This window comes from Nylanderia fulva, unplaced genomic scaffold (genome assembly GCF_048542155.1).
Source record: "Nylanderia fulva isolate GAGA-0341 unplaced genomic scaffold, ASM4854215v1 Scaffold4, whole genome shotgun sequence".
Classification (NCBI taxonomy): Eukaryota; Metazoa; Arthropoda; class Insecta; order Hymenoptera; family Formicidae; genus Nylanderia; species Nylanderia fulva.
Genome location: NW_028190476.1, coordinates 3512378 through 3537888, shown reverse-complemented (window position 1 = coordinate 3537888; position 25511 = coordinate 3512378). Strand labels below are relative to the sequence as shown.

General features: G+C 32.5%; 4 protein-coding genes across 13 annotated transcripts in view; 3 read left to right on the top strand and 1 right to left on the bottom strand.

Annotated features, from left to right (window-relative positions):
• The first annotated feature begins 11592 nt into the window (after positions 1-11592).
• Positions 11593-12980, top strand: LOC114938031 (uncharacterized). The gene is made up of 3 exons (XM_029311755.2): positions 11593-11829; positions 12363-12486; positions 12622-12980. Exons 1-3 carry the CDS (start codon positions 11593-11595, stop codon positions 12978-12980), a joined length of 720 nt encoding a protein of 239 aa, XP_029167588.2.
• A 683-nt stretch (positions 12981-13663) lies between these two features.
• Positions 13664-16987, top strand: LOC114938010 (uncharacterized). The gene is made up of 4 exons (XM_029311718.2): positions 13664-13911; positions 15028-15182; positions 15711-15887; positions 15971-16987. Exons 1-4 carry the CDS (start codon positions 13727-13729, stop codon positions 16150-16152), a joined length of 699 nt encoding a protein of 232 aa, XP_029167551.2. The 5' UTR covers positions 13664-13726; the 3' UTR covers positions 16153-16987.
• Uvrag (UV-resistance associated gene) lies at positions 16462-22596 on the bottom strand. Its single transcript, XM_029311795.2, has 9 exons — positions 21232-22596; positions 20659-20863; positions 19923-20510; positions 19662-19834; positions 19366-19592; positions 19122-19292; positions 18063-19010; positions 17896-17968; positions 16462-17812 (listed from the first exon to the last, which is right to left on the bottom strand). Exons 1-9 carry the CDS (start codon positions 21334-21336, stop codon positions 17618-17620), a joined length of 2685 nt encoding a protein of 894 aa, XP_029167628.1. The 5' UTR covers positions 21337-22596; the 3' UTR covers positions 16462-17617.
• Positions 22327-25511, top strand: part of cyst (rho guanine nucleotide exchange factor 18 cysts) — a 23082-nt gene continuing 19897 nt past the window's right edge. For 8 of the 10 annotated variants that reach the window (XM_029311788.2, XM_029311794.2, XM_029311793.2 and 5 more), the window contains exons 1-2: positions 22327-22554; positions 22882-23009. In XM_029311788.2, the coding sequence (XP_029167621.2) occupies positions 22970-23009 (40 nt within the window). In that variant the 5' untranslated portion in view covers positions 22327-22554; positions 22882-22969. Of the gene's footprint in view, positions 22555-22592; positions 22686-22853; positions 23010-25511 lie in introns of those variants that run through there. The other 2 variants (XM_029311782.2, XM_029311783.2) reach the window with 2 other exon arrangements.

Here is a 25511-nt window from a genome sequence, read left to right as displayed (position 1 = left end):
CTCCCTAATTTTTTCTCCCTGACGCCGACAACCACCCGTGGGTGGACACACGTTGAACGACTACGTGAAACGACGCGCTCGCTTCTCGCGACTGGCAGCGAACGACGCCGCAAACGCGATGCACGATCAACTACCACCGCTGAAGAAGAGGTGAGTCAGAGGAACAGAGAGAACGAAAGAGAGAGAGAGAGAAAGAGAGCGCTTGGACCGATAGGCACATTGGCAGAGCGCTCTGGGACTCTCGTGCTTATTTTAAAACCACTGTCCTTCCAACTCTCGCGAACGACGCCGTCCGTCCTGTAGCGACACGACGTGTAATCTCGTCTACAGGTACCATTTCATGTGCAGCATGCTGCCGCAGCAGTCTGTTGCTATTGGTGAAGTTCAATTGAACGAACAGCAAAGCAAAAGAACACGCAACTAGTTGATTTTAATTATTATTATTATTATTATTATGTTAGTTAAATAATGGATTTTTTAAAGAATAAAATCGATTATTATGAGAATATAAAAGCAAAAATCGTAATTTTAATCTTGAAATAATAAGAGAACAAAGAAATGTTCTAATAAATTTTGATCACGTGACTGATTTGCTGTTGCAGTATGAAAAGGCACCTTACGGATACTGATGAACGGAATCGAAACCTGAACCCTTTCTCTCTCTTTCTTCAGCGATATATACGCAAATGCACCGATGAAACATTGATATTTTTAATTCTTTAGTCGACTTTTTTATACACTAAAAAAAAATTTTATTGAATTTGATTAAGTATTTATTTCAATACTGCCTAATAAATCATTTATTTGAAACTAATAATATTGATGTGATATAAAAAATATTTATTTGTTTCAATTAAATGATTTATTAGGCACTATATAAAAAAAAATATTTATTATATTAATAATTGTTTCAGTGTAATAATATTTTCAATGATATTTTCAGTGTATAAATAATTTCAATAATATTTTCAGTGTATAAAATATATATCTTATATATAAAATATCTTATAAATAAAAAATAGCAGCAGTTATGTATAAGGAGATAAATGTGATTCTATAAATATTTTAAATATCATCAGCATCAACTGCTGTTATAATTATTTAACGTAATTTTTTCTCTAATATGAATAATAGGTCTAGTATCATTAATTTAAAAAAATACCGCTACTAGAATAATCAATCTTCAGAAAAATTAGTCTCATTTTTCAATGACTGAATAAATGATCACATGAATTTCCAGAGTCTTATTCTTCAGAGTAGACGATGATTAAAGTCATCGATAATAGCGTGAAATAATTTAATGCGTTGAAAAATTTTGTACATTAGAAAATTCGATCGAGAAAATTACAAAATGACAGGTAAAAATATACGTGTACATTGTTTTAGTTATGCATACGATCTCACTGACATTCCTTGACATCCCTTGAATGTAAAATATAAATGGAATTTGCGGAACTCTGCAGATCTGTCAGAATGAGAACGTACGCGAACTTTGAGGAACGAGAACGTCGGAATATCAGTGCAATTATTGTAAAACCAAAAGTAGTTTTCTAGGTCTATTATTTCGCAGGAATGGCGACGTTCATTCAAGCGACGTCCGATCTATCGGCAGGTTGTTCTCTAGCACGGTTGGAATTCTTGTTGAATATCCGTGAATATACGCGTGCCAGGCCGCGAATAACGCGAGATGAATTAGAATAGGATTTATGAGCATTCAAGAATTCATAAACAAACAGTACGAGTGAATCTGCATCAACGTAATTAGCCACAAAATCACGATTGGACAATTGTAAAAAAAAGTATCGGCAATTTTTCTAAAACACAAAATCACGAGCATTTATTTAAAAAAAAAGATAATATTTAATTTATATAAATATATTGCATATTAAATGATAATATTTTTGCAAGATATTCTTAAACTTGTAATTTGGATTAATGATATTTTTTATTATATATATATATTTCTGGGTGTTCGCGTATATTTTTTTATTACAATGCATTGTTGGACGCAAGAGATTTTTTTGACATCACACTTAAACTAGCATACAAACTGGCACTGGATTTCTTGGCAATGTTTGTGACAACCTTCATGTGCGATCATCGCTCAAAAATATTAATGCGGCGATTTTATTAATTTAGAAAGGAAAACGTCTATCTTCGCATCGAGATAATCTAACTGGAAACTGCGGAATATTTTCCGAATGCAGCGAGCTGCCTCGAGAGTATTTCGATTTCCTTAAATAAATCTCTAGTTTTTCCAAGTATCTATCAGATAGACTCTGCCACACCAGTTTCTCTGTAACGGTTCATTAAAGTACACAATGCATACACAGACGAAAAGTAAACTGATTTAGATTCCTTCGCGGAAGCTTCGTCGAGTAGACAAAGCGTGGGCGATCGGACAGTTCCTGAAAACGGGGTTGACACGAGATCTACATCTCTCTCTGCGTTGTCGCACAACATGGCGTTTTTCTGCTCTTCGTCGAAACCCTCCAGAAAATTCCATGAGCTTCCGAGCGGACGCGAGGTTCGTTTACCCCTTCTTCGAGGGAGTCAAAGAACGCGATACTTCATTTCGCGCTGACACGCCTCGGATTCTCCAAATGTGCTCCCTCTTGTATCGCGAGAGAAAGAATACGTTCGCTTTTCTTTTTTATTCCGCCGAAATAAATAAGAGCAAAAATTGCGCAAGAAGAGGCGGAATTTAGAAATCTCTAACGCAGCCCGCGTCTCGTATATTCTCGGAAGAAACGTCTCGCACCTCTCTGTTTAAAAATCACTCTTCCTCTCTCTCTCTCTTTATAGTGGAACTAACACTTTATTAAGATCTTTCCTTTACCCGCGAACGGCAGTTTGAGAGATAATTTAGGAATTCTATATTTAGCAACGAGAGAGAAAATATGAATTGAGAAATATTTATATATAATTATATATAAATAATTGTATAATTATACGTATAAAATTGTAAAATTATATGTGAAATATGTCCACTTTTATACGTAATTATATAAATTTATATATATAAATTATAAGGGTTCATATATAATCATGTCAAATTATATGTATGAAACATATATAATTTATATATATGAAAAAATACTTATATTTATTATATACATATATATAAATTTATATAATTATATATAAAAAGCACTTTTATCTAATTATGTATGGACATATTTCATATATATAATTGTGCAATTATATATGGATAATTTTATATTGTTATATATAAAAAATTTGTTCTCGGGAGAGTCTATACGATTCCTTAATTCCTTCAAACGATTACTTCTATTTACAATTGTAATAATAATTACAAGGTGAGTATCTATTTTTAGAAAAATACAAGTACAATACATAGTTTGTATTATTGTGCACTGAAAAAAACATTTATTGAATTCAAATAAATATTTATTTCAGTACTACTTAATAAATCATTTATTTGAAACTAATAATATTGATTTGACGTGAAAAAGATTTACTTGATATAAGAAAATCCTTTTCAAAACAGATGAATATTTATTATAGTTTCAAATAAATGATTTATTAGGCAGTATTGAAATAAATATTTATTAATTTAATAATTTCTTTTCAGTGTGGAAAAAATAGGCTGTCAATATACATCCTCTCTATTAACAAAGATAATAATCTTATTGTGACAATTTCAATTCGTACATAAATTTGCTGATCTAATAGAACGAGATTATAGAGGGGAACGACAACGTCCCGAGGTGACGTTTTGCGTCAAGATGGAGACAGTTTAAGTGCGACACGGACACTTAACGACAGCAATTCTCAATTTTACGCGACACGTGTCCGAGGAATTCCCATCTTCGAGGATTCCTCCCTATCTCGAGCTCGAATTAACTCGCTTTTAATACGTAAGTAATAAGGGCTCCCTTACATCTTGTCGTCGTATATTTGTCGAGACGTAATTTCCCGCGAAAGAAGAGAAAATAAGAGAAGAAAGGGGATCTCTTGTTTATCTCATCCGCGCAAAGAGGATCGTCCCGATCTTATTAACCCCTCCAGGGCTTTTCGACTGACGTTTTATGTATAACAGAAAGAGCCGTCCTCCATCTATGTAATCGCATTTTATACTTTACTTTACACTTTAACGCCACGATAATTTTACACTTTGCACGCGAATGAGCTTTCTCGCCATTCCGCGAATCGCGTCCTCTTTCTCTCGCACCCCCGTGGATTATTTTTGCCAACGTCGTCTGTTGCGCGCGGCAGACTTATATCAAACGTTTAATTGGACGTCGCGTCGAGAATGCGAATAAACGCGGCATAAATTCCATGGGATAGGACACCTGCGCGCGCACGCACACGTGTCGACGTAAAACCACCACGTGTTGTTAAACGTCATCGGTCGCGGATGCTCGAAGGGATGAAACGTCAAATGAACGGTGCGCTTTATTGGTGTTTTTCCCCTTTTTAAAACGCACGTCTCTTGCTTGAATTTTTATTACGATGACTGCCGTTTGATATGAGACAAAATGGATATACAGGGTGTTGAAAAAAAGATAAAATAATTTAAAGGAATTTAGTATTGCCTCAAAATAAATTAAAGTCTTAATAAACATATGGGTCCGCAAATGAGCCTCATTACGTGAATATAGGTAAATTAAATTAAATTATATGAGATTCCAAGTAGTAAACTGACGTCATTAGACGTTAAAATGACATCAAATTGTAATATTTCTTATAACTTAATTTATCAATATTTACATGAAATAAATAATTAAAAAACAAAAAATAATAATAATCCCTAATGAAAAAAGGCAAAACTTAATTAAAAGTGATACGTGAACTTGATTGTTCGGAAAGTAATAAACAAAATAAATTTGTCAGTTGCTAAAATTAATCTAACTTTTTATCATTATGTCAAAAAAATTTTTTTTGTATTTCTAAATTACAGATATGTGTAAACGCAATATAATTTTTTGTTATATTCCTAAAAATAACAATCAATCATTATTTTCCGAACAATGTGCATAAATAAAAAATAAACTCACATTGCATTGAGTCGATTATCTAAACCTCTCTGTTTAATATATCCGCTTTAATGTTTTTCCATATGATTTGACATACACTGATCACTGCACTGTTTTTTCTATTATTTTATATTTGCGCATAATTATATTTATCGCACTTCACTAAGTACACAAAGATGCACTTCGAAATGGACGGACGATATGAAAAAAATAAGATCACTCGTGAATGCATTCTCGCGCGGGATATCGTGAGCGCGGGACCGATGGTCACGTGACCACTGGTCATGTGACTCTGGTCATGTGACTCTGATCATGTGACCATCGGTCCCGCGCTCACGATATCCCGCGCGAGAATCAGTCTCGTGCGAGCCGCGCACCTAAGTGGACGTGTGGGATGTACTAATTTGATCACGTGATCAGTTTCAATTGCAATAATAATTTTATGCATGCGTTGCAATTTTTAAGGGTTTATCAAAGAATAATATAACTTCGCTTCGCGCACGTATTTATATTCGATTAAACTAAATGAAATGAGAAAAAAATATATAAAGAGATTCAAAATTTCAAAGTTATCAAACAATACAACAAAAATCGGCGAATTAAAATTATGTACATAATAGAAATTCAACAAATTAAAATTATGTACATAATAGAAATTCGGCGAATTAAAATTATGGTCAAGCAATTGTCATTGCAAAGATTAACGATTTGACAGTTGTAAAATAAATAATATAGAAATAATCAAAGGCGCGCGCTTGTATAGTCCGGTTTAAATAAAAAATATATACGTACATAAATAAAAATTTGCGAATCCAATGTTTATTAAAACGTTTCCTCTTGTTTTTGGGCATACTAAATCTCCTTGAAATATTTTATTCTTTTTGTCAACATTCTGCATATAATTTGAATTTTGTATATAAAATATCTTGAAATTTTCGTGGAAACTGAAAGATACAAAAATAAGAAGAATTGTATAAATAATGAAATTTGTATTTGATTTCTTTTTATTTTTTAAATAATAATAACTTTGTATCGAGAAAATTTTAATTTCAGAATTAGCAACAGACACGTGTAGAGATAAATAGAGCGTACAAAACAGCGATTCAAGTCAATTATTTACGAAATGAAATCTCAAGTAGATAGCTGGCTTAAGCTTTAACTTCTCCGACTAAAGAACATGAATAAATTGAACAAAGTGTTTACTGAGAGAAACGGCGATAATTATGGGACATGATAAACCTCCGTAGTTATAAAAGCTCATCAAGTGTGGAGAAAATCCGCGGGGACACAAAGAATATTTATTTACAAAAGCTGAAATTTTAGACGCAATGTCTCACACAGGATAATAATGACTTTGTCTCCGACTGTAATACAATTCCCCGTTAAATTCGGCCTATTAACTTCTCCACGATTCTGTATATGTATATTCTCCAGAATTCGGCTCTTCTTTGTCGACGATTTTTCCCCGGCTGTTTCTCGCATCTCGGCTCTCCGAGAATCTCGTGGTTGACCGAGAGGAAAAAAAGAAGAGCCGAAACGCCCTCGGGAACACACGACTTATAAATCACGTTAACGGCTTCTGGTCAGAGCTGATCACCATCTCGCGCTAACTCGCTCGAAAACGATAATTTGCTTTGCGCTGAGATTTACGACGCGAAACCACGTGCGTCGGGAATTTTTAACACACGTCATTTTCTCACCGACTCTTATTCTCTCGAAAATATTTTGGACCAAAGCGGGAAAAGGGCGGACGAAAAACATCGTAAATCTTCCTGATGCGCTTTTTTCATGCAATTCACCCCCCTTGAATTAGTTGTTTCTTTATCTCGCGATCTGTATCTAGAAGACTTCATCGTCCGATTTTTTTAGAGATAGTCATCAATTTTAATGTTTTTAATTTAATTTTATTTGAAATAAGAAGGCGGTAATATTTATAATTAACTAAATCCATAACATTATTTTCAATCTAAAATAGTTTTATTATTTTTTAAATCAATTTTTTGTCATTTTAATATTTAAAATGATATATTCCTATATTTTTTTTTAAATTGATGCGATGACTATCAATAGTCGAAAGTCTCGATATTTCTCTGTTCTATCCTGGCAGATCTAGATTAGAACGAGATGAATGTAGGAAATTCATGTTTACCTTCCTTGTGTGTGTTTCGTCCATCGATCATCCGTCTAACATTAACGCTAAATTCAGACAGGCTGTCTCGAAAGCAGACGTGGCAAAAAAGTACGTAATGAAAACAATAATTCAAAAGATTCGAGACAGATTTTTTCGTGGAATAAATAATAATTTTATCTCGCAAACACAAGCGTTACATTTAAAATATATATATGTTTGATCAAAGAAAATATTTATATTAATATTTTTTCGGCCTGTTTTTGCAGGTTCCACTATATTTTACCTCGTATTATCGGAAAGTAGAACTTCCTGTGATTCTACGTGAAAGGAGAAATTAACATGTTAGTAATTAGCTGATGAGATACAAAAGTAAGTAAATCCTAGATTTAGGAAGAGATATGAACCGATCCGCCATTATTAATATGAATCATATGAAAACTGGAAACAGGAGATTTCACGCGAAAAATTGAAATATGTTAGGAATATATCATTTTAAATATTAAAATGACAAAAAATTGATTTAAAAAATAATAAAACTATTTTAGATTAAAAATAATGTTATATATTGCATGGATTTGATTGATGAAGATAAGATTTGGTCAAATATATATAAGTATTAATACCGTCTTTTAATTTAATTAATAATTAAAATAAATTAATAATTAAAATTAAATTAAATTAAAATCATTAAAATAAAAAAATCCTCTTTATTATAAAAATGGAAATAAAATTTGTTAAACATCTAAAGGATCCTCTAACTCTCTCTCTCTCTTTCTTATTTCTCTGTCCCTCTCATTTCCGATCTTTATTAATGACGGCAGCCAATCAAAAACAATCTATTAATCCATCTCTACCTAGAGAATCTCTAGTAAATCCTATTAGGATCGCCGGCCGCGTGTGCACGACGACTTCGTCGTTCTTCTTTCGTCGACGTTCAGCGACGACGTCACGGTTCTATTCCTGGCAACGTGGACGCAGCGATATCTTTAGAGCGACCATCGGGTACAGCTCGTTTCCGAGCTTTCCTTCCTTCGAAAACGTGTGCCAGTTGACGAGAGAAGGCGCGAGACGGAGATGATTTATACCGGTTAAATCGGACCACCCCTTTCGCGCCCTCCTGCTCCTCTTCTTTTCTGCGAACATGATGTTCTTAATATTTCATTGCTACTACTACTACTACTACTACTATACTCAGAGTTGGGCAGATACTTCGGAACAAAATATTTAAATACAAGATACAAGATACTGTTTGACATATATTTAAATACTATTGAATAACTTTGATTTTGAAATATATTTAAATACATTTATAAATACTTTTAAATGCAATTATTTTTTAAATTTTCTGAGTATATACTATGTACTTAATATTAAAGTAATTACAAAAAGATTATCTACTATTATTTAAAAATGATATTTTTTAAATAATATATAGTATAATAGCTGTAGATAATTTTATTGTAATTACTTTAATATTAAGTATAATATAGTCTGATGGTAGAATTATATGAAAATAATATCAAAAGTAAGTTAAATTTCAACACTTTGAAAGATAAGTTTATTTGAACTTTAAACTTTATAAAATAATAATAATTAAAATAAACATATAATAGCATATATTATATTATATATGTATAATAGCATATATCATATATATATATATATATATATTTAAATATACAAGATACATTTAAATTAAATAATTAATTACAAAATTCGAAATACTTGATTATTCGGTATTTAAATACTGTATTTAAATAAGATACATATATTTAAATACGTATACTTTAAGATACATATCTGCCCAACCCTGATTATACTCCTGCTATCATACGAGACTATTAGTTGATCCGAAACGCGGTTGACAGTGTTGTGCTTAGATGATTTTTAAATTAGCTTAGATAAAGATGAGATAAAAATATATAAAATTTTTTTTCTAGATAAGAAAAAGATGATTTTGTTTTAAATATATATATAGATAAATAGTAAAATTATATGGCGATAACTTCTAGATAATATTATTTTCAAAATCGCTTATATAAAAGCAGTTATAAAAAAATTGTTAATTATAAAAGGGATATAAAATATATTCATACTTTAATTTGTAAGTTATTTTGTCACTTACTACTTCAGTATTTTTTATGTGCTATGACTTTAAACCAAATTATTTGAACATTATTCCAGATAATTTAGTAATAAAGGTAACACCTTTTTTTAAGATGTTAGATGAAAAAAAGCGTTATCACAGGTATAGATGATACATATTTTTATTATCTATATAAAGATAAGATGACGCCAAAATTTCATTTAGATGATCAACTCTATAATTTTATTTAGATAACTGCAAACACTGGCGGTTGGTCCATCTCCAGATAGACACCTTATGCTGAAGACTCGGTTCGGATTTAGAGTCCGTGTTCTAAAAACTGCTTGTGTTTGTTTGATTTTGCAATCTCGCGGGATAGGATCAAAGCATGGCGCCGACGGAAATATCGACTCTCATTGTCGAGCCATTGATTGGCCGATTAAAAGTCTAATTCGGAGAGAGATGATTTCAGACCGGAAAATTTTAGCGAGTCTAGAGGTGATTCTCTGGAACTAAAAAAAATTGCAGCGAATTTACGAGGAGATGATTTGAGTTTTACGATGATAACGACAGATAAATATTTGGACACTTTATAAAATCGAAAATCGGCGTCGCAGGAAAACGGAAGCCGCAGATTCGACTGCGGTACAATCATTAAAATATCTCAGTCTTTCATCTTATACCCTATACTTTTTTCGCAAAATAGAATCATAAAAATAAGAAAAAAATTCGCAAAGCGGAGAACCGCAATTTTACAACTGTCACTTTACATGAACATAATAAATAAAATTAAATAATGTCTAATCATAAAAAAATGATATACAGATGACTCAGTCTTGTGTCTTTCATAATATAGATTTATATGTCTTATTAGTTGTCGAGGAAAAAAATATATAACATTCTTTGCTAAAAATAATGAAAAATGCAATTTGAAATTGGCTGAGACCTGTAAAGCTAATTTGCTAATTTATTAAATTTACTAAATGTATTAAATTGATTTCGTTGTTAATTGGACGCGAAATTGCTTGTGAATTTTATTGGCAAAGATTTAATTAAGGAGAAGATTTCAATAAATCCCTCTCTAATGGAAGGATAGAGCGAGGCAAATTCCAGGGCAATTCCGGAAATGGAACCGTGAATTTTTAATCGATGTATATAATCTCTAAATAAAACGAACGTGTCCTTTGCCGGCTGTGGCCTAGAAGCATATCGAGCTCGTCGTCTCGTCAGTTCTACATTGAACTATCTGTTGCCTCTGGACCGATGCCAAACACGGATGAGAAAGAAAACGTTGTGTAAAACGACGATCAAATAGGTGGTCTCTCGTTCTTAATCGATTTTCAAATCTGATCATTATCGAGGTAATTATCTTATTTGATGTACAAATCGTTGATTTGATCGGCCGAATAATTTACAAGGATTTTTTCGTTTCTATGAACATGACATGTAAAGAGAGAGATTTGAACGCATGTAAACGGGAGCAGAAGAGATAATAGATCGAAATCTGAAAATAATTAAGGCTCAACTCCGGTTCGTGTTAATTATAACAATCGCTCTTGACTTGACGTTTCGACTCGAAAATGAATTAGTTTTCTCGCAAATCGGCATCGTGCCAAACACAATAATTTCCAGTTCGCGATGCCATCTTTTATTGCTACTTTGCGCCTTTGTTTGTAATAATACGGACAAATGCGAACATGTAATACTCGATCCGAATATTTACTGTAGACGAAGCTTATTTACCCTATCCGTTATTACGATCAAAATCATTTTATCATTGAATTATAGTGAATTCAGAAAAATTGAAATTTAAACATCGACTTTTCTCATTAATATTTTATATTAACATTTTTTCTCGATTATGTGTTTTGTGATAATCAATGAAAAAATTAATCTTCTATATCTATATATTTGATTAATAAATTAAATTACAGTAAATTAGTAACGCAAAAAAATTTGAAGAGCGTCTTTTTGACAAATCGACGATCAATCAGGGTTAAGCTGTCCAACCGAAATTTTGGCCAGAAAGATGCACAACATTTTCCAGTAACAACGATGTAAACGCACAATTGTAAAATAATTTATCATGGCAACAATTAAAAAGTAACAAGCATAAACATTTTAAAAATTGATATAATGGAAATTTAAAGTGATAACTCTATATCGCTGCAAGATGTGAACAACGAATTGGCAGGTAAAGGAAAATGGATCATTTTTTATAAACATAATTTTACGTTCATAATATTGATAACATTTAATTATTAATGGTGCCGAACAAGGATCAAGAAAGCGTGCAACAGCAATGGGAGTAAAGAAATTTTCGTAAAATATCCTCTTCCTCCTTCTCGCGTTCCTTCGTCCGAATATAAAAAATAATGAATCAGAAGAATCACTATGTCTCGACCTATCAGAAGGACTACGGTCGTGAAGAGCCAGTTGTATGTCAAACTGAATCACCGACCAAGCCGATCGCTATTAAACTTTGCCCCTGTACCGATTCGATACGAGTGCCTAAGGAGCTCATCTCGACGAAAGTTCCTAAGGTTCCTTCTGGACCCCTTCGCGTGGCTGCAGTGCAACTCGAATGGCCAGCCAGGGTTTTCATGAAAAAAGTATTTATATTTAGAATTTTACTTTCTCAGAATTTTGTGTGTAATATAATTTATTTTACTGAAATTTTAATGGCTAGTATAAGAGCTAGACGCGGATGGTAGTGCGTCAGTTTCAAGGAAGAATGAATTTTTCGTTGAAATTTCCTGGTTGTGCATTAATTTGGTACGATACCGAGAAATTAAATAAATTAAATAAATTAAATAAATATCAATTCGAGATTTTTTTTTAAATTTCCTAATTCTGTAATATTATTTTATTTTAGAAGAATTAGTACGGAAATAATGTTTGTAAAATAAATTCAATAATTGTAATATTAAATAATTAATATAATTTATTTTCTAAATATAATATAATTTATTTTCTACTTAATATAATTTATTTTATTTATAATTAAATATAATTTAATATTTCTGTACTAATAAATAAATTAAATAGTTTATAATTAATTTAGTTTATTTTAAAGAAATTAGTACGGAAAATATAGATTTTAATTGTAGATAAAATAATGCGATTAAATTCCGAATTTTTAAAGATCGAGGACGAACGTCCCGATTTAGATAAGAAGCTGTTAGATGAATTATGTTCGGACGAAAAAACAGCGAGAACGGATGCTGAGCGTTTCAAAACGACGTATCAAGCGCATTACAGCGATCCCGGTGAGCGTGATTAAAATATCTGCAAAATATTGCGGAGATTATTAAATGCACACATGTCGGATTTATCGATATGTCCCTGCTCGTGATCAATATTGCGTGTCTTATTTTTTCACGAATTTACGTTTCTTCTTTCAGCAGCTACACGTATGAAGCAACGTCATGACCTAAGACAGGACGCGAGCATCCGTGTAAATGATCAGCAAATGCGATGTCGTATGCCGATAAAAATAATGATAGAGACCGATTGCCCGCAACCTTGTCATCCCTCTCCTTCTAGAGATGAAGTAAAGCACAAATTACAGGAATACAAGCTGAAGAATGGATTCAGACGCGATAAGGAAAGATACGAGATACATCAGAAGTTACCATCCTGGAAATCTGAATATCAGGACAGCATCAACAAAATCGGCCACGCTATTATGAAAATTAAACTGCATCACGCGAAGAGAAAAAGTTTCCCACTTCAATATCAGCACTGCACTACATCCAATTAAAAGCATATGATTTGTAATTGATTCAATTTGAATAAAATGATGTAGAAGGCTGAAAATTTGAGTATTAATAATTCGTCTATTTCTTCAATGCGCAAAAAATATATTTTGAAGAAAACATAAAGTATAATTATTAAAGAAATAAATGAAAAAAAAGATAAATCGTAAGAAAGAGGAAAGAATTCGCGTTTTGCTATTCAAATTTTATTTAAAAATTTTATAAGAAAAATATCGCCTACTTCAGATCATATGATCTGTCATTGTGTATTTCGATATAATTATTTACGTAGAAATATGTAACCACAAAATTAATTAGTTGACAGTTTGACATCATCCGTTTGGCTAATTTTGAGAGATTTAAATTTCACGTGCAACACGTAAGAGATATAATTAAAATACACACATATATGTTTACATAAGATGAACGATGAAAAAACAGCTGAGCCAATCCTCGGGCGCCTTGTAATTGCATTAACGAGTGCAGTATTGCATTATGCACTCTATAAAGCAACAGTTACATTGATCGTGTTGGTGAAAGAATGCGTCGTCTGGCTGTTCCGAGGAATATTGAAATTTAATATTTTGCGAGATCCCGGCAACACTTTATCCCGCATGGATCCACCCCTGCCTAGTCCCGCTTAGACATTTCTTTCCACTCCACGATATTGAAAATTCCATTTGGTGCGCAGGAATTGCAATTTAATTTCGAAGAAGATCCTCGCGAGATCGCAGCAAAAATTCGATGTAAAATGTCGAACGCGCCGCAAACTTTTCTTAGCGTAATGCAACAAGATTTCCCGAATTGGTCCCGTGCAAAAAAAGCTTTAGAACCGCCACCACCACCGATAGATATCGATACTCAATTGTATCTTCCTAGACCTGAGCCGGAGGATTGTAAATGTGACGTTCACGGTTTGAAAAATAAGAAAGTCAGGTAAACTCCAATTTTTTGAGCATATTTATGGCAACCCAGGTTGCAAACGTACATTATGTTGACGTCGAATGACGTCAGTTTGTTACTTAGGAATCTCAATTTTAATATACAGACATGTGCAGATTATTAGATTCATATTTGTACATGTTTTAATATCACTTCACAGTTATATATATTTTTTTGCGTTTTTTAATAAACCCATTTATTCAAGTTTTATTTTTTTATGAAAGATTATTGAAGATGTCTTTATAATTTTTTTATCTGCAGATTATTCGAAAACATCTTTTTTAGTGATAAAAACTCATATATTAAATCAGCAAGTAAACACTATGCGTGTTCATGAGATTTATGTTACATCATATATTATTGCTGATATTGATTATTAATTTTACTGTGTTAGTTTTATACAAACCTGAATGAATAATGTACACTATAGACAATAATTTATTTTTAATTTTAATTGAATTTTAATTGTAAAAAATTTGAGGTTTGGAGAAGAAAAAATGATCAATTTATTAAAATATAATTTATTTGTTTATTAAAATAATTTATTTATTAAAATGTAATTTTGAGTATTCTGCATATGTTATAATTAAAGTTTATCTCTTCAAATAAATTATTAAAGCAGTAAAAATATTTAAGTTATTTACTAAATAAATAATCTGAACAGACATCTGTAAATAGATCACTTTCGTTCTCAAAATTTTGTATTAAAATTCAATTATCAATAAAGATAAATTATTGTTTATAGTGTACATTATTCAGATTGTATAAAATTATAACACGATAAAACCAATCAATATCAACGATAATATGATACAAACATCATGGACACGCAGTGCGACTGCTTGCTGATTCAATATGAGTTATTTTTATCACTAAAAAGATACTTCTGCACGCAAGTAAAAAAATTATAAAAAGTCTTCAATCTTTTATCTTTAAAAAAATAAAACTTAAATAAATGTAAATTCTTATTGTTAAATAAATGTGTCTATTAAAAAACGCTGAAGTAAAGTGATCTCAACATAAAAATAAGTATGTTTGAGTATTAATAATTTGCACACATAGGTACATATAGCTTTCTATCAAATCGTTTTAAAGTCATTCTCTTTAAAGATACAAGCAGTTGGCCGAGAAGGAACGTCGGCTTCACAATGAGCTAATGAGAGTCGATCGTGAAATGATGCTTCTCACATCGTCGATGTTGGATAGCGCTTGCGATATGGACGAAACGATGAAGAGCATTTACAAGACGGATTACGAAAAGAGAGGTGAGTTAATTTTGAATGTTTGTTGAAAAATTGTCGGAATAAGTCTAAAAAAAATCTCCATTGTTTTATCATCTTTAGGGTGACCATCCTTCCATCCATTCTTTATTTTAAAGGATAGTTTCAAGTATAACTTATTATTTATACCCAGATAGCCACAGTAATTATTATGACATCAAAATGATGGGTAGCTTTATTCATTTTTCCAAAATTCAATTTTGTTCTTTATTATTTATTTAATATTTTAATATCTAATGTCTCATGTGAGAATTTGTACAAAAACAACAAAACCTTTTATCCGGAATTTATTTATATGAAATCAAGGATTTGTTTCAATATAGTCGAATTAATTTCAAACTATAAGAATATGTATAAACATCTGATAGTCACAGAATTATTTATTTTGCTCGTCGCAATCTCTATATTGGTCGCAAACTGATTTGGAAATATGTTGAAACAAAGCTCTAAAAATTTTCAGGTTTGTCCTTTATTCTCTCAGAAAATCTGAGTACTGTAATCATATCTTGCTAGGTCTACCTGTTACGCAATACAGGTCATTAATGGCTGCGGTGGATGCACCGATTGAATTATTATCTATTACTCCGCCAATCGTCGATTTGAAAGTTTATACAGATCCTATCGGATTCAGGTATACGGCTATGGACAGCCCGACAATTCAACCTACTAAGACGATAGAGCTCTTAAAAGGTAATTAAAAGATAATTAATGAAAAAGCAATGCAAAATCTGCGTAAAACTTCGCGAACAGTAAAGAATTAATTATAATCGCAGTTTCAGAAACTTGCCCCTTCTGGAGAGAGCCATTTGCAGGCTGTTCGGAGTACAAAGATACCATCAGTAAAATGGGTTTGAGAAATATGAAAAATCAGCAGCGATATTTAGAACCTCTTCTTCCATCAAAAAAACTTGGCGATTGCAATTTATCCAAAGTAAAGAAACGCAACAAAATATAAAACGTATGTAAAAATGTTATCAATACAATAATGTCAGCGCAATGAAATTTAAGATAATCGTAAATAATGAAATGTGTGTTATATAAAATATTTACATATAACATTTATATCACAAATTGAAAAATGCGCAATTTTAAGTCGCTGTAATCTTTACGTATTCCTGCCTGAGTAAATATAACAATATCTATTACAAAATATTACTAATTAATATTACAAGTTTTACGAAGCAGAATCCGCTAGTACAACTTATTGTAAGATAAAGAAAATTTAGAAACGTGCAAATAAGGTACAAAACTTTTCTCCTTTATCTCTTGGAATATACAATCTCTTTATTTATCACATTGCGGTATTCAGTTATTAACAAATTTCGCAAGAAAGTCGTTTTACAAACAATTCTCTCGGGTTCTTTTTTTTTTTGCATTTATCTAATTAGGTTACAAATTAATTACACGATTGTTTCGCTAAGCAATTATATGGTTTTATGTACTTCGCTTGGTCCTCGTACATAAGTTTATGGTTGACATTCTCAATGGCAAAAATATAATCATCTATATTGATGCATTCAATATCGCTCTTGTATCATAAACATAAACTAAATATATTAATTAATTACATGAGCTATAAGTACAGTGAAAAAATCTAAAGAATATCTATAATGTATGTACAAACCTTGTGTATTATATATCACCTCAGTTTAATAAAAATACCTTCGTACAGAGATAATAACAATATGAATGTTTCTGATATATTACAGTAATAGAGCAACTTAATACAAGTGTATCAATACATATATACATCTCGCTAACGAAACCAAGAAAATTTTGACATATAGACATTGATTAAAATTACTGTTCAACTAAAGTTTCACATAAGTGTGAATAACATAAATACATAAAATAATAACGTCTTCATATTTGTATATCACATGTAAAAAGATGCATAGTCATAGAGGAACTATCACTTCTACTGACCATTATGTATGTAACTGTATCGTTATATTCAATAATATCTCCATTGTCATTATTGATAATATTTCTCGAAGTTGTTAACACGAAAAGACAAAAAGAAACATTTGTAGAATAATATATCAACATAACTTTTAGTTTTACTTTATATATATGTATAATTTAGTCTATATTTGTCACGCAAAATACATAATTCTTTCCGCATCTCTGCATTGCAAGATTAACAAGTAATTTATCATAAAGATTTATTTTGTTTTTTTAAATAACTAAAAGACAATATTTTTTATGTGTAACATTTTATAATTACAATTTTAAAAACTCAACTTTAAGTAAAATTTTTATATTTTTATATTATTTTGCATAATTATGTACAATGAACATAAAAAAGAAAGAGATGCCGCATGTAACTCTGACATATGAACTGAACGTGTCTTCTTGTGACTTTTTGGTGCTTATACATATTATTATTAGGGCACAGTTTTGTGATGTAGGCAGAGATATTAAAGACGCGGTTTCATAACTTTGAAACTAGTTTTCTTGTTAGCTAAAGCTTCTGTGCGCGCGCACACGTTCTCCGAACTACGCCTAATGATATCTATATACTCACTCGACGCTTGAATGTCACACTGCGTTTTCACTTCGTCGTACGAATAGCAGTCTGAGTTTGATGTATTTAAAATTGATCTCGCATCCACCTAGAATGAAATAGATACTATGTTAATACTCTATAACATTATTAAAAATTAACATTAACATTAACATTATTAAAATTTCTTACTTTCTTTGGTTCGTTTTTTACAACAGTCTGAGGCCATTTCTCAACATGTTGAGGATAATTCGGTCTATCCTCTCTAAAAGAAGCCATTATGTACGTGTAAAAAAATTGTTAATTTACACACATACACAAACACATACACAACGTACAAGTAGATTACATCTACTTACGTTGACTCAAAGCTACATTTTTGTTGTAATGCAGCATTTTTTGTATATTCTTCTGGATAACTGCAAATGGAATTTGTTCTCTGCTTTTGTTTTGATTCCTCGTAAGTACACACATCATCCAAAGATAAACACGATTTGGCAAAACCTTCTCTGCTATAAATGGCATTTTCCGTAAGCGAGCTTTGAACACTTTGTTCGCTCATAATTGTACTACTACTCGTGTCATAATTTTGTGGAACGTCGTCTTTGGAATTATATCCTTTAGAGTGTTCGCCATTCCTTAAAACACTATCTATCGCATCTTTGACATTTCTCAAACTGTTATCCATCGAGAACACATTATCATCGTTTCCCTCTCTTCTAGCATGATAATCGTTAGAATTATCATCCGCATCGTTTTGGCTACTACTGAGAGCCATTTCGCAGCTACTTATAGAATTGGAGCTTCTATCTCGAACACTCACCGAACTACTTTCCATGCTATCCGCAACATTCCTCGCTTTAGAAACCGATGTAGGTATCATAATTTCGATATTATTCTCAATAACAACCTTATTGCTAATTTCGACAAAATTATCTTTATCTTTAAGACTTATATTATCGATATTATTCAGAATGGCACTGTTTAACGTCTCGTTACTGCTATTACTTGACCTGTCTTTAGCCAGTACCAAGGTTTTATTGTCAATGGCACTCTCTTCTGATTTACAAATACGCTTTGATTGGTTACCCAGGGCAGGTGATTGCACAGGTTTATCCAGACCCTGATCCAAAGAAGATCCCAACGTCGACTTGATATTCCTCAATTGACTCATCGACCGCGAGGAGCGGTGACATTTCTCAAAAATTATTTTTTGAAGTGGTGGAGTAAGAGGTGGATTCTGTTTACTATTACCACCTTCAGTGTCCAAAGATGAAGTAGAAAATGTTCGTTTCGAATCGTCCAAGCTATAAACACACAAAATAACATTAGATAAATGCTGCAAAAAAATAATAATAAAAATATGAACATATATTAGATAATGTGTTCAATAATATACCAGACTATAAAATACATACTGCATCTGGTTGGGTTTTATGTTAATTAGCGTAGCGAGATTTGGTAGCGTCGCTCTTAAATCGGCGGTAGGGAGGCCGCAATACCATCGAAGTTGCGCGATATTTTTATTCAACAGATATACAGCATAATGGAATTGCAATTTGTCTTTACTTCGAGCAAATAGTGGAAATCTAAAAATATATGGTTTGTTATTATAAATCTTTGTTACACTTACAAATAAACATAATTTCGAAATGACCTTACTGTCTGTCGTTGTCGGGTAAACTTTCTATAATGTGATCTACAACTTTACTGCGCGAGCCATAATGTATAATAGGATATCTGGTCGGTACATTTAGAAAATTTGCAATCATCTGCGTTGTATGCGCGACGAAACCTAACGCCACAGCTACTTGGGTGTCATTCGATAACTCTAATTCTTCGCTGTCTGGCAAATAAACATCGTTTATTCTGAATTTTCCAAAACTATCCTGAAATCAAAAAGAGTGTTAAAACCATTTGATTATATTTTGATATTTATTTTTTTTCTAGAGTTGTACCTGTCTAATCGAGTATATTAAACTCAATTCTGAAATTAACTGTCGTCGTCTTTGCGCAAGTTGGCTACTCATTTGCAAATACGTTTCCCTTCTATCCATGTGATTTTGTCGCCATTCATTCAGCCTTTCCATATCTTTATTCAGCTCTCTATATCTTTCCATCAAATCAGAACCTGAAAAATGATGAATCTCTTTATTATCTTTTCTATGCTTTTATGCTTTTTCAGACATGCATACATCGGATATTCTAATTATACCTACCATGATCTTGATTTTCTTCTACAATGTTAGTGTGTAATTGATTCAATACGCGAATTTCCGCCATTTTTCGCGCCCTCTCTTGTTCTAATAATTTCGTCCTAAATTTAGCCATTTCTAGCTCTTTACGTATTTTCATAATTTCCATTTTCTTTTCCCTGTTCACTCTCCGTGGTTGCAATAGTCGATTCAAAGTTGTCTGTGGATATTTGGGAGTATGAAAGTCATCACCCGAAGCGATGCGTACTCTGAGTGCTTGCACCGATTCTGTTTGTTGCTTTAGTGCCTGCATTTTGCTTCTTAAACTGCTAAGCTTATTCACAGTATAGCTACTCTTAACTTCGGACACATTTATATTCATGTAAAGGTATCTCTTTAATTCCGGACTTGTTAGAAAGCAGTATGCGGGAGCAAAATATCCACCTTGAAAATGGAATATCAAAGAGTTTTCTCTTAGGATGTTCTCTAAATTAGTTGGAAGTTTAGGACCGATGTATATTAATCCGGTGAAAGATATTCCCCAGGTGAAGAGGGTTACATCAGCTGTATTGTCACCCGGCATTGAACGCTTCCAGATTCTTAGGATAATCTCTGTTCATGGAGACAAGGATTATTTCTTAGCAGAATGAAACAAGCTTTATTAGTGTGAGACACATTGCAGATACAACGACAAACAACATGTACATACTTATGCCAAGAAAACATAACATTCATTGTACTAACAGACAATAACGCTCACCACTGGCTGTTGAGTAACCTGTGGCATGCAAAGTGGGCACCTCAAGACTCGACCACCTTGGATTGGCATTGTCGATGGCCTCGCTGGTATACAACGGAGACGACATGCTTGATCTATGCAGCGTGTAATAGAACCAACATACTTCTCCATTTACATTGGCTTTCAGATTATGGCCTATTATTTGTACTAAACTTCTGAGCCGCAACTAAAAAATCATATTGCACATTATGTAAGAAAAACAATCGTACTTGAGTCAAAAGCTCTGAAAAGGTGTATTGCATCTTTACTGATATCAACTTTTACTTATAACTCATTTGTACTAAACTTCTGAGCCGTAACTGAAAAATCATATTGTACATTATGTAAAAGAGACAATCGCATTTGAGTCAAAGACTCTGAAAAGATGTATCTTTACTGATATCAACTTTTATTTAAAACTCATTACTTGTACTAAACTTCTGAGTTGCAACTGAAAAATCGTATTGCAAATTATGTAAGAGAGACAATCACAATTGAGTCAAGCTCTGAATAGGTGTATTTCTTTATTGATATCAATTTTTGCTTATAACTCACCTGTTGTGTGGCGAGGGGAAGCCAGATCTTGTATCGCGGAGCGATTCGCGGTTGAAGGGTTAAATCTAAATCCTTAACGAGATTACGCGATTCGGAGAGCTCCATCGTGTAACTTCATAGTACTGCGATAAATGATATACAGTCGCGAAAAAGTCTCGCAATAGTGAAAACACCGAGTGTTAATTAACGCGAGTAATTAAAATCGCACGTATATGCGCGTAAACAGGTTATGCCGATTTATTACGAGATAAAGTATAAAGAAATAAATCTGTATTCAGTATTCGCTCAACAAATGCATTCGCAGAGGCTGACTTATCGCGTCCGAGTTTCGCGATTCAAATCGTCGAACACATATCTACGTAACGAGCGTGATAACGTTTGACAAATTCTGACAGCTCTCTGCGTATTGACATCTATATTATCGGTACTCCGATAACTCGTAAGTCGTGTTCGAAAATCCATCTGTCAAAATGAAATGACACTCGTCCAACCAATCAGGACGAAACAATTCTCTACTTTCGATTGGTCAATCAAACGCAACAGGAAGTTTTTCGAACACAATTCTGCAAAATTCCAGGGTGGCCAACACTCGATTTAGCATTTATTTTTCAATCTTATTTACGCGCTCGAAATTTTTTCAATTTAAAATACAAAATTTAATTTACGTATTCTGTCAAAATAGCTTTCATTTAGCGCGCAGAATATTTTTTAAATTATTCTGAATTTTTTGAAAGGGGCACCTATAATACTTGTTATTTTCAAACCGTTTATTTACGCGTTCCAAATTTCTTCAATTTAAAATACAAAATTTAATTTACGTATTCTGTCAATTTTGACAGCTATTTAGCTTCCATTAGCATATTTTTAAAATATTTCTGAATTTTTCCATACTTATTAAAAACTTGATTCAGAGTTAATTTCTCAATCCGTTTATTTATGCGCTCAAAATTCCCTGATTTAAAAAAAAACAAAGTTTAATTTGCGCATTTTGTCAAAATATAGCTTCCACAAGCGCGCGAAATATTTTTCAAATAATTTTGAATTTTTATAAAGAAGCCCCCTCTTGTAGACGCGCACAATAAACCGTGATACGTCACTGCGACCAGTACAAAATGGTCGACGTGCCTTGATCGTGTCGTTGACGTTGGGCCTGCGAGAGGATGCGAGACAACGATTGCACTTCTAGCTCGCGCTACTGAACCGAAGTCGACCCGGAGACGTGGAAGACGAGAAGAGAGGCCGTGAAAAACGCGCGCGACGCGCAGCCAAATGGCAGGATAGAATTCGCCACCTCTCTCCCTCTCTGTCTCTCTCTCCCCCTAGGTACGTATCCTCCGCGAAGCCGCGCGATCCACCTGTCAATACGACTGCGCCCTCCCCAACAACGCGATCAAGTGCGCGAGTTCGTACAAAGCGCGACTCGATATTTTGCTCATTTTCTCGATTCATTCCGCGTATGTATATATATATATATATATATTTATATATATATAACTTTTTCCTTCTCTCGCGCGATTACGAATTTTTCGTATTTTTCTAATTTGAGCGAGATTTCTCCAGACAGCTCGGCTTGCGTTTCCCGAAAGCGCGATTTCGCCAACGTCTCCTTCCGCTTTTTTTAGGCGAGATTCTCATTTCGACTGTTTGCAGTCTGCGTGCGGTCGTCGAGGAAGAGAGGATCCAGATCGCGAAAGTGAGGACAGAGCGGCGCCAGAGAGGAACGCGGTGGAAACGAGCGATGGAGAAGCGACAGGAGGTGCTCGCCCCGTTTTCCTCCGGTGAGTCTTACGCCGCATTTGTATGCTCGTCGAGACCTCCGCTGCCGCCTTTCTCTGTCTGTCATAGGAAAGTGCGTGGACGGGCGGACGTTTGTTCTCTGTGTAGGCGTCTATGTGTATGTGTGTGTGTGTGTGTGTGTAGGTACAGTGTCTGTCACAAATCAAACATACACATACATTCAAAGTTTATTTTTACATTTATATTTATTATGCGACATACATACATATATACATATAGGTGTGCTTGTGCAATTCTCACTGAATAAGAACGTGTGAATTTTTATATTAAATATTTTGTGGAATTAAATTTATTTTAAAGAGGAAGAGCGAAAGAGAGAATATTTACGTAGAAGAAAAATATATGTATATATTTCAATAGCTTTGAAGTTTCCAACAATATATATTTTAAAGACTGATAAGAATAATCTAGCAATGCAATTGCATCACTGTTTTAAAATACAACATTACGTGTGCAATATTCCTCGTTGCAGTGACTTGGTACTGATTAATGGATCTTTGTTGGAAAATAAGTATTAGTCATATTGTTTTTGAAAATTATAAATTAATGCTAATATATATATAGATCTTAGAAAAAATGAATGTGCCAGTATGCATTGGAATAAGATGCATTTTTTACAGAGCAGCAACCTTGATGCATCTTGACATATATATGTATCATTGTCTATTTATGTCAGAACAGAAACAAAAGAATATTCTTGAAGTAATCAATACCATGTGAATCAAGTAGAGGAGCAACATACACTTTCTCTCTCAATCTCTCTCTATATATAAATTTTTTATGAAATTATTTATAAAAGTTTTTTATTATCTTTGAAATTTTCAACAGTGTATATATATATATATATATATATATATATATATATATATTTATATATATTCGTTTCCTCTTTATAATAAATTTAATTCCACGAATATATGTATATAAGGTGTTTAAAAAATCAGACATTCTGTTAATGGGACATTTCTAAAGTTATTTAGAGACGACTTTTCCTCGGCGAAAATGTCAAGACACCAATAATTTTAAAATTACAAACGATTAAAAATAAAGACTTTGTCGCAAACTAAGCCTGTGAAAATAAAATATTAAGAAAACCACATTTTATATTTAATTCCAGGTAGTTTATTTTACTTTAGTAGAAATTTAATATAATTTTCTTATTTACTAGATATCTTCCTCAACATTTTCGCCGAGATAAAATTATCTCCAAATAATCTTAGAAATTAACAGGGTGTCCAATAATTCTAGAACACCCTGTATATATACATATTCTAAAAAATATTTAAGAGATATTTGTATATTAGTTTTATATTATATTTTTTAACATTACAATAAATATATAAATATTTCAGTATATACATATACATAATGTATATAATTTAAATAGGAGAATTATTTTTGCAAGCAATTTTTTATTATTAAATTCAATTATATCTACATTTACTAATCTCAGCATGCTCTTTAGTTTTAAATTTATATATGTATTTTAGAAAATCACTTAAAGCATAATTACTTTTTTGTTTGAATTTACATTATATTCATGTTATGCCTTTGCACATGGGCAAAGGCATCCCTGTTAAGGAAAACTTAATCTGCACGCCTTCGTGTTTAACTCGTTCATTAAAGCGACGAGATTAACGCTAAACGATGCGGCAAAACGCTTACTGCGATATTCTATTACGAGAATTACATTTCGCGAATAAAAATCAACAATATCAGCTTAATGTATAATTCAGTAATCCTTTTTTCTTTTTTTCTTCTTTTTTAGGCACAAATTTGATTATCTTTTTTTTGATAGGGGAAAGACGAAAGGTCGAAGAAGAAAGGACTAATCTATATGTAATGTCATTTATAATGCGTCACTCTCAAAAGCCACCCAAACTTTCTTCTTGGGATGAGGAAATTTCCGCCAGTATCCCAGTTTATTTCTGCGAACTATGAAATTTCGTATCGTCATCTACGCGAACTCCTATATAAGGTTTCTCTCCACGTGCAAGCCAATAAGTATCGTTGTATCGAATACTGACTATTTGACGTCGAGAGGAGTCTCTCTCACTCTTTCTCTCCTTCTCTCGCATTATGAAGGAGGGCCGATCGTTACGGGCTACCCCAGTGAAAATCATTACTACCAGAATATTTAATAAACGCTGATAATACCAAATCGAAGTCACCGCGGCCTACATTCAAATGCCAACTGGAGTAACGAGTAACACACAATTGCATCTGTCTTTCTCTCTCTTTCTTCTCGGATCATTTCTGATAACTACGGTGACCATTCGTCTTTTATTTTAGAGGACAGTCCTCTATTCAAGTAGCTGTCCCTTAGATTTATTTATTTCTCTAAAACTTAAGTTTGTCCTTTATTTTTTATTTAGTGCTTTAATGTCTGATATATCGTAGTATATTAGTTAGAGGTGAGAAAAACACACTGAAACTTTTTGCGTGCCATTTTTAGATAAAAAAACATTTTTATGAAACACAAT

Bases quoted from the DNA above. Each gene is read 5' to 3' on its own strand.
- Uvrag (XM_029311795.2), bottom strand. From the start codon at position 21,336: ATGGAGCTCTCCGAATCGCGTAATCTCGTTAAGGATTTAGATTTAACC. The intron at 17,969-18,062 runs GTAAGTAGATGT...GGCTTCTTTTAG, and splicing joins AAATGTAGCTTTGAGTCAAC to AGAGGATAGACCGAATTATC. The intron at 17,813-17,895 runs GTAAGAAATTTT...ATTTCATTCTAG, and splicing joins TAAAAAACGAACCAAAGAAA to GTGGATGCGAGATCAATTTT.
- LOC114938031 (XM_029311755.2), top strand. From the start codon at position 11,593: ATGAATCAGAAGAATCACTATGTCTCGACCTATCAGAAGGACTACGGT. The intron at 11,830-12,362 runs GTATTTATATTT...GAATTTTTAAAG, and splicing joins CCAGGGTTTTCATGAAAAAA to ATCGAGGACGAACGTCCCGA. The intron at 12,487-12,621 runs GTGAGCGTGATT...TTCTTCTTTCAG, and splicing joins AGCGCATTACAGCGATCCCG to CAGCTACACGTATGAAGCAA.
- LOC114938010 (XM_029311718.2), top strand. From the start codon at position 13,727: ATGTCGAACGCGCCGCAAACTTTTCTTAGCGTAATGCAACAAGATTTC. The intron at 13,912-15,027 runs GTAAACTCCAAT...TTCTCTTTAAAG, and splicing joins TTGAAAAATAAGAAAGTCAG to ATACAAGCAGTTGGCCGAGA. The intron at 15,888-15,970 runs GTAATTAAAAGA...TTATAATCGCAG, and splicing joins GACGATAGAGCTCTTAAAAG to TTTCAGAAACTTGCCCCTTC.